This window comes from Peromyscus californicus, unplaced genomic scaffold, assembly GCF_007827085.1.
Source record: "Peromyscus californicus insignis strain IS unplaced genomic scaffold, ASM782708v3 Scaffold_11__1_contigs__length_118956290, whole genome shotgun sequence".
Taxonomy (NCBI): domain Eukaryota; kingdom Metazoa; phylum Chordata; class Mammalia; order Rodentia; family Cricetidae; genus Peromyscus; species Peromyscus californicus.
Window position 1 is genome coordinate 83,522,193 of NW_026294402.1, and position 9,942 is coordinate 83,532,134.

A 9,942-nucleotide genomic window follows, 5' to 3' on the forward strand; every position below is an offset into this window, starting at 1 on the left:
TTATCATCTCTCTGCAAAGAGATTCCTGTAGAAGAAATTGTGGAAGGTAGTATGACCAAATACAACCATATTCTGCATCCAAGCAATCCACATGAGCATCCTGTAGTTTCTTTTCTAAGCCAATTCTCTTTCACCTTCAACTGATAAGTTTTTGGACTATTTAAGTCTTTGTCACCTTGTAAAGTTTGAAATAAAATACTTAGTTCTTAAATTTTTAATGACTGAGGGCCATAACAGGTAATATCTCCCAGCAATTTTTGAAAACTTTTACGAGTTCGTAGTTGGTCTGGATTACCTCACTCAGTATGATATTTTTCTAGTTCCATCCATCTACCTGGAAATCTCATGATTGCATTGTGTGAGTGTCATTGTGTGAGTGTGTCATACTTTTTAATCCATTCATGTGTTGATTGACATCTAAGTTGTTCCAATTTCTGGGTAGTATGAATAAAGCATCAATGAACATGTTTTAACAAATGTCTTTGTAGTAGATCCTTCTTCAAAGGCTTCGCCTGGCCTCTCATGCTCCCAAGCCTGAGCTGTTCTCCGTGACCTCTTCATGCCTTCACAACCAGTACCCGTTACACTACCAAGTCCAGTTACCAGCATGAGTACAAGTTCAGGTCTTCTGGAACACAGCTTTTGTGGGCTGATCCCAAGGAAACACTTACCAGAAGACATCACCTAGATGATGCTGGTCTCTTCTTAATCATATCTGATTTCTCCAGCCAAGTTGACCAGCATCCATTGTCCCAGCAAAGCAAGGATTTTACTTTAGTGGTTCTGGTCTCTGGTTAATCACAGCTGACACCAGCTCTAGCTGACAAGACATCACAGGATCTTTACACAAAAGTCCTGATAGACTCTTTCCTTCCATCTGAAACTTCACAACCCAGGTCTCCATTATTTCAATATTCTTACCTTCCAAAGTCCTATAGAATAGGACATTGGGCACTCAACACTCAATGACTTTTCCAGCCCAAAGGTACCAAATCCTTCCACCATTCTCTCCAAGACAACATGGTCAGGTCTGTTACAGCTATACCCCACTATCCTGGTACTAAATTGTTCTATTAATAGTACTATTGCTGTGATGAAATATCTTGACAAAAGCAATCTGGGGAGAAAAGTGTTTATGGTAATATTTTATTTGAACTGAAATGTGATTTCATTTGTATGTTAATAAATAACGTTGCCTGGGGGTCAGAGCTAATAGCAAGCCATAGCAGAAGTCTGGCAGTGGTAGCACATGCCCTTAATCCTGATCATATGACGGGCAGATCTCAGTGTGCTCAAAGATACAGTCAGCATGGACACACATGCCTTTAATATTAATACCAACCATAGAAGACCTGGATGTCTGTATAGATGGGCAGTGACGAGGAGGTCATGTGGTTGGGTTTACAACCAATGAGAAAGCAGAACAGAAAGTCAATAAAAATATAGATACACAGGAAGCAGCTCTTGCTGAGTGGAAGGACAGCAGCAACAGTGAAGGGTAAAAAAGGGTTTTTAGCTCTTAGCTATTGCTCTGACGTCTTGGGCTTTCAACTAGGCATTTTGCTTTGTGTTTCTTATTTAATAAGACTGTTCATCTACAAGTGTTTATTTGGCTTATGCTTCCATATCTTCATTGTTCACCATTAAAGGAAGTTAGGACAGCAACTCGCACAGGGCAAGAACCTTGAAGCAGGAGCTGATGCAGAGGCCTTGGAGGAAACCTGCTTACTCGATTACACCCTGTGGCTTGCTAATATGACTTTCTTAGAGAACCCACCACCAGCAGGCCTGGGAATATCCTGCCAACAGTAATCTGCCATGCTCCATTATCAACTACTAAGTAAGAAAATGCTCTACAGGCTTGCCCAGGGTCCATGGTCATGGATGCATTTTCATAACTGGAGTTCCTTTCTCTCAGATGACTGTAGCCTGTTTCAAGCTGACTTAAAATTAGTAAGTATGATACATACCTGTGCTCCTGCTTGGCAGCAATAAGATAGTAAAATATTATATGCATAAATATGTATATATCACAGACATATATAAACAGCTACATGAATGTTTTGTGGTGCTAGAATCAAACTGAAGGTCCTGAGCATACTTAAAAAGGGCTCTAGGACCAAACTAAAGCTTTAGTCCTAATTAGTAATTCTGACAAATTTGAAAAACAAATGAACAAACAAGACAAAGCCACTTTGAAAGGATGTTATCTTGGTATAACACGTGAGCCACAGATGAAAAGGAAACATAGTCAACCATCTTTTTCATGTAATAGTATTTTAATATTTAATAGCAGTAAATGAGGTAACAGAATAAATACTTTCAAAATACCAAAGTACTGGATTACATCTTCCTATGACCAAGTGTAGCCAGTGAGGAAGAAAGGCTTGACCTGATAATTAAAGGTGCCAGGGGGGTACCTGTATATGAGAGAACTCTTAGCAACATTCAGGAAACTTAAACTTCCATCCACACAATCAAGGAGCACCCCAACTCGACCTATTGGCTTCTCTATATAGTGCTGGAATACTGGGCACGTGGTGAGGAGACTATAATGACTACCCTCCTTCACACACACAAGAAGAAATGCACCTTCATATTCAATCAGTTGGTTTCTACTCCTCAACCAGGAATCCTTACAGACCCCTACAGCCCAGTCCCAAGAGTCCTTTAAATCCAGTTCCCAGTAATATTTCCCAGAGGTGAAGGAGTTCTTTGATCTCCAGGAAGCAAAATAGCATCCAGCAGAAACTGCAGAAGTATCATTATGGTGAGGTCGAAAGATAAATCTTCTCATGGCATTAAGTATGTTCATCTTGTGATGGAATACGATTGTATTTTCAAAGAAAATGTGAACTGTTGGAAGAATCAACATTTTAGTTAAAATGACCATTTACATTTCTCAGGTGAGAGAGGTCTGTAGAGTCTTCTTGATCTTAAAAAAGTGAAGGCTAAGACTTGGAGTCATACACAAAGTGATGGATTTCCACAAGAAACAGAATAGTAGCATGAAACTTTGTAAGTGCTGTAGAGGAGCTTGCCTCAGCCTACTTCTATCAGATGACTTTTATTACACTGGGCAAAAGATGATGTGTGTATTGTAGCGAGGGCCAGAGCAAAGGCTATGCTTGTGTGTCTACATCAAAAGTTATTACCAAGGTATAAGCAGTGATAACTTTCCTATTAGTGTTTTGATTTGCATCTAACTGAGCATATTTATACTCAAGGAGAATCTAAATATGCTCTAGAAGTGGATCCCTGAATGTATCTGTCCTCCTTTAACCTCTGGTTCCTCTGATACTCTTTCCCTGTGAGGTTACAATTGACTTTTAGATCTCTGAGAGGGATTTAGACACTGCCTCATGGCCTATCAATTTGTTTCATTTTCATTGCTCATGATACATGGCCTTGTCTGTTTAGTTATTTTATGATTTTTCTTTTCCGGTTCCTTTTGTGATAGGGTCTTGCTATTTATCCTTGACTGGCATGGAACTCACTATGTTGACCAGACTGTACTCAAACTCATTGGCAGTCCTCCTTTCTCTAGTTTTTTGATGTTGGGATTATGAGTGTGCACCACTAGATCCTGTGCATTTTTAACTATGGAGTTAACTGCAATGTAAGAAATTAATTGCTAAAATGTTTAAAGGAAAATATTCAAATATATCCATCACTGGCTACACTTAATTTGAATTAAACCATTCTGAATTAATTTATAATTTCTTATGTCTCAGTGAACAACTGATACTCTTTTCAGCCAGTATCACATACACCATGATTTTGATATTCATTTATGTTTGTTTGTTTTTTAAGATGACCACCTGATAAAATAAGATTACAATGTGACTCACCTGGATATATTACTGGGGAGTTAAAATATTTGTGTTTGCAAAAGATATCTCATTATTGAAGGGTACCTTTGGTCATTTTATCAGTGGAGACACTCACCTTGAAACTGTTTGTAACTTTCACTCAATCCAGTGATGGGTAGGGCATTGAGTTCTGGGTTCGTAGTCTGAGGCATGCTCAGCTGCATTGACTCACTCCTGCAAGGTAAAGAAAATATTGATATGCCTGGTGCTAAAGATATTATCACAGTGATTAGGAAAAACCTCACTCCAAGTACAGCCAAATGGATCTGGGGATAAGTCCCTTGTTACACAAGTCTAAAAACTTGAGTTCAATCCCATGGTGGAAGGAGAGGACTGTCTCCTGAAAGATGTCCTCTGACTTGCACATCTGTGCAATGGCACATGTACATGTACATTCACACACATTCATACACATAAGTATAACAAATCAAATAGAAGAATCCCAAACATATTAAACACCAACAATTGAGTACTTTCTATATAGAGTATATCTGTACTTTGCTAAGGCAGGTTCATCAATTTTATAGCACATTTCAGGGTATCCTGGGTTGCACTGATATCTAAACTCACCTTCTGAACACGTCATCCAAACCCTGCAAACAAAACAAGAAAAAATTAGATATCTTAAGAAATGGCACACAAAGTTTGTTTTTAAAGTTCAGGTAATTTTAGTCACCATCACATTTATCTACTGTTAAAACTTATAGTTATGTCTCAAGATAATGCCAATGAAGCAGTTTAGCAGAATTCAAATTCTTGTTGCATTTAGACTGCAAGAGTAAAATTTGAGAAGGACAAGGGCAGTGAACGAACATTGCATTTGAACCTCCACTTGTCTGAAAAGGTGACTTTTTCTGAGCTTTGCTACAAAGCAAGGGATACTTTAAGTAAGAGTACTTCAAATGGATAAGTTCACCTCTGCATGGTGCCTCACACCTGTAATTCCTGAATTACAGAGTTAGAGGCCTGAGCATTACTGTGAGTTGCAGGCCACCATCCACCAGAAAAGGATCTTATCTAAACCTCCAAAATCCCAAACTCCCAAAGAACTCTCAAAAACACAGCTTTCAAAGATAAGATATTAAGACATAGGTCACTTTAAAATTGTGCACAATATCCAAGTAGAGGGAAAAAGAGTGTTGGAAACAGCAACCACTGAATTTGGGTTCTCAGAGAAGCAAGGTACAAAAGCCAACAGTTAGGACATATTCCTTGGGAAATCTACTGACAATTTCAACATGCTTGTTCTTTCAAGATTATTCGTAAAAAGGAAATCCCCTAACGTAAATACAGGGGACATTGAAAGCTATCTTAGTATATCAATCACCGGTGTGTGCCTAAGACAATAAAGCCTCTTCCTGCCCTCCTTCATGCCTACCTGCAGCAGGACCACATATGGCTCCTGGGACATTGCCATCAGCTCCTGATATATTTCTCTTAGTTCTTTGTTCTTTTGGACCATCATGGCTTCACTTGTTCTGAGTTTCTCTAAAACACAATGGCCTTTATTTCTCATACACTCAATGTGTTTCTCTTCTTCTTCACAGAGGAGTGGATGCAGTTTCCTATACTCTGTCCTGATCATTTCTTCCCGAAGAGTCAAGTACTCCTGAACAAAAAGGGACATTCCAATAATATTTGCAAACATTTTATCCTCCTCCATTGCATCCTCCTATGCTTACATTTCACAAATGACTTCTATAACTTTGCACATAGACTGTGATTGACTGTCCCCACTTTTCAGAAAATGTAAATTCCTTGGTTTCATTTATTTCTTCTTTATTAATTACACAGGCAAACAGACACTAAGCATTTTCACCTATATTAGAGATGCAGAGGTGCCTGAAGAAAAGGTATTGATTGATAATTCATATGTTCACAAAGTTATGAAATTCTGCATGTAGTAATTAGAATTCATGGTGTAGTCATAGAGTCTAATGCAGGTTGCTGAACTGTCAGCAGTTCACTCATTATTTCCAGACACTTCTGCCACAGCCAGACCATTCATTCCACATATAGTTATACTAACACTAGGAATTAGAGGCTAGCAGGACATGTACTCCTAATATCATATCCAATGCCTTATACTCAAATCTTAATTGATGAATTTTAAAAAATATTTACTTCACCCAGATTTTAAGCATGGATCTCATACTTACCATCCACCGAGTTATCATTCTGTTCTCTGCCTCTATATTCTCTTGATTTTCTTGGATCTTCTCCCATAAAGATGCCATTTGCTTCAAAAGTCTATCCTGTAAAAAAACAATGAATATCAATTTTGAAAAATATAACTGATTGACAGACTCTAGGGCAATTAATACAATTACTTTAGTGAGATTAGAAGGATCACAATATTAATTTTTTTCTTTTTTAACTATGAATTTTAGATTTCAGAACATAGAAATAGAAAGTACAGCATACCCTTTCTCTCAGGTATACTGCTTAATAATTTTGATTAATGTCTGGGTAATTTGAATAAGATTGGGATTCCCAGATTCTTGGATGTACCTGATTCCAATGTATTTTATTAATTTAGTCTCCAGGCAGAGACACTTTCAAAAGATATGAATTCAGTATTGCTGTTTCCAGTGACCTAGGCATAATGTATCATAAAATACAAATGATCTTTTCACTCATGGGTCAAGGCATATTTACAATTCTAGTCACCCTTTCTTTATTAGCTCTTATTAAAGTGCCACCATTCTGAAAACAGTTCCTTTGTCATAATGAGGACCAGCATATTCCTGTGGTTTGCTAAGCCTAACTTTCTCCAGCTTGCAAGTTCTCTCAGAAGCATCACTTACCATTTGATCCTCAGCAGCTGCTTCAATGGGACAGTGTCTGTGTCCTCTGTGCTCATGGGAGTTAGAGCAGAGTTGACAGAGGAAGATCCTCTTCTCAGCACAGAAGATCCTCTTTGCTTCCTTATGAGTCACACACTTATGCTCCTCAGAGCTCAGGTCCTTCATGAGGCTGGTTTGTCTGGCAATGGACACCAGCTTCTTCAGAACAATGTTAGTTCTCAAGCCCTTCTTCTGGGATGGTTCCCTGCACATAGGGCATTGGACAGGAAGTTGGATGTCTTCCCAGGAAAGGTGGAGGCAGGCTTGACAGAAGCTGTGGCCACAGCTTATGGTGACTGGGTCTGTCAGGCAGCTCAGGCAGATGAAGCAGGTGAGTTCTTTCTGGAAGGCTTGTGAGATGTCTGACTCCATTTTTCTGAAGGAGGAAAAGCAGTATTGCTATTATTGGACCCCGAAGAAAGAAGAGACTGCACAAAATTTCCATCAAGTTGTGATTCAATTCTGTTTTTGGCAAAACTTTTGGGTGACCAAAAATCAACATTAGTATAGGATTTCAGTTGCTGATTGCTGTGGGATGGTCTGTATGTCAAATGTGTTGCTGATTGGTCAATGAATAAATCACTGATTGGTAAGTGGCCAGACAGGAAGTATGGGCGGGACTAACAGAGAGGAGAATTGAGAGAACAGGAAGTTGGGTGATGGAGACACTGCCAGCCGCCATCAGGACAAGGAAGATGTAAAGTACCGGTAAGCCACAAGCCACGTGGCAAGGTATAGATTAATGGAAATGGATTAATTTAAGCTGTAAGAACAGTTAGCAAGAAGCCTGCCACGGCCATACAGTTTGTAACCAATATAAGTCTCTGTGTTTACTTGGTTGGGTCTGAATGGCTGTGGGACTGGTGGGTGTCAGAGATTTGTCCTGACTGTGGGCCAGGCAGGAAAACTCTAGCTACAGCTGATCTTTCCTGTTTCACTCTTCTTGACCGAAGCATGGATTCATCTAATGATCTTCTGCGTCCCACCACCTGCATCACTTTTGGAGACTCCATCCAAGTCAGTACCTTGGTTCGTGGTCTGAGACATGATCTCTCAATTCTTAAGAAAAAAATTATACACTGTGGAGTGATCTAATTCCTTCATGCCCACATGTTGGCCTTTCACTACAGACATAGGTAAGTTAAACACATGCTTCTTTGTTGTCTATCCAAGAAAACACTCCCTATTTCACATGGTCCATTATAAATGATTTGCTTGATTTCTGATGTGAGTGTCCAACAGTTTTACATGCCACTGTCCTGCCCCATGACACTTGAAGGCAATATTAGTTACTTATCTTCTTTTTGTTGAAAATATGTAACGAGAATAAGAATTATGGTGGCTCATAATTCAAGGATATTGTTCATCATTGTGGGGAAGAAATGATGGCAGGAGCTTGAGGTAGCTGGTCTCATGGCATCCAAAATCAGGAAGCAGAAAGCAAGGAACACTTGCTGCTCAGCTCCTGTTCCATTTCTTTTTTCAGATTAAGACCTCAAGCCACGGAATGGTCAAGTGATCTCTTGAGCATTTAGTGTGGTTTTTTCCAAGTGTGCTGAATCCACACCAAATAATCCTTTAGACATCCCCAGATGTTTCTATGTCTTTCCTAAATCCCATTGAGTCCAATACTAAGGTACTCTCTGGGGAAACATTTGTTTACTAAAGATACAGCTCCTGGCTTGAGTTTATGGGATGAACATGAGGCATAAATTAGGTTCTCATGACTGTTGAGAATTGGCTATCTAATCAACAGGTGTCCATTGTCCTTCTCTTTAAACATCTACACAAATAAAGAATTTTGGTTTGACCAAGTTAAACATCCCTCAAATAACTTAAGCTTCTGGAGTCTGAAGCAAATGGAGTCAATGATTTTAGTATTTAAATCGATAATAATACTAATACTCATTGTCAAGATTAGTTTAGAAAAGCGATGCAGACTCCAATGCTGCCTTCCTTAAATTACCTGATGGACCTCATTTGGTATTTTTTTCTGTACATTAGATACTTCATTCCAAAATAATTCATGAGTTCACAGAAATAATGAAAACTGAACACAGAATTGAAAAATTGCACCAGCGTATAACCAGAATCTAAGTTTTGAATACAATATTGTGATTAGTTTTCTCTAATTTAATCACACATATACTTCCAACCTAATAAATCTGTCTATAGCAGGAATAGCCAGTTCTTCCAAGATGTAAACTATTATCAAGCATTATTTCACACTGTGATGTTTTCCTCTAGTTTACAACAAAAAAATACTAAAATTTTTTCCTTTGGTAAATCATGAGTTTTCACTTTTATACATAATATTTATAGAATGTATCTCTAAATATTAGTAATTTTCAATCTAATCTCAGCAATTATTTTTATATGTTATCCATAAAATTAATTTAGAGGTGTTGATCTTGCATATATGAAGTACATACAGAAATGCTCTAAAATGTTTTTAAAATTTAGAGAAAGATCAAAATTGAAAAGTATAACATCAGAACAAAGAAAGACTGTATATATATATATATATATATATATATATATATATATATACACACACACACACACACACACACACACACACACACACACACACACATATCTATACTAAAATTTACCTATAGCTGTAACTCACATTGTATTTATGAGGAAAGATGTCCAAATAAGAGCAGACTCTCTTTTGATAAACAGCCAAATTTAAGCAATTTTAAGCAGAAACCTCAGTTTGGTAATACATTAAACATGGGAAATATCAATGACTTTCCAACTGTAAATTGTCTACTTACCCACAAATAGACTCTGGCCTCAGCAGTGTTTAGTGGAAACACAACAATATTAGCTCAGCTCTGGGGTATGATCTTCAATGTGTGGAGGAGATATATCTAGCAGTCTGAGAGCCAGAAGCTATGGAAACACAATCTGTCTGGTGTAGAGAAGAATGAACCTGACTGGGCCCTGGAGTGTCCTTATATACTCTCTAAAGACCACACCCACTTCCTCCCATGTTGCTTTTACTAATGCTTGTTGTAGCTGAGCTCCTATAAATAGCAGTATTCTAAATGGATGGAAGATTGAATTAACTCTATGGCCAGTATCCACAAACAAATCTCCACAACAAGGTTTCCTGAGTTCCTGCTTAGCTGGGTGTGGTAGCTCACACCTTTAATCCATACAGTCCCAGAGGATGAGCTGCTGAAGCAAAAGGAGTTTTAGTTCAAGGCTTGCCT

At 38.3% G+C, this 9,942-nt stretch overlaps 1 protein-coding gene across 1 annotated transcript; it reads right to left on the reverse strand.

The window, feature by feature from the left end:
• Positions 1-1,966: 1,966 nt before the first annotated feature.
• Positions 1,967-8,109, reverse strand: LOC128104594 (tripartite motif-containing protein 43-like). The gene is made up of 6 exons (XM_052729522.1): positions 6,680-8,109; positions 6,032-6,127; positions 5,251-5,481; positions 4,443-4,465; positions 3,949-4,046; positions 1,967-2,856 (listed from the first exon to the last, which is right to left on the reverse strand). The coding sequence occupies exons 1-6, from the start codon at positions 7,088-7,090 to the stop codon at positions 2,354-2,356; spliced, it is 1,362 nt and encodes a 453-aa protein (XP_052585482.1). The 5' UTR covers positions 7,091-8,109; the 3' UTR covers positions 1,967-2,353.
• Between the last annotated feature and the right edge of the window lie 1,833 nt (positions 8,110-9,942).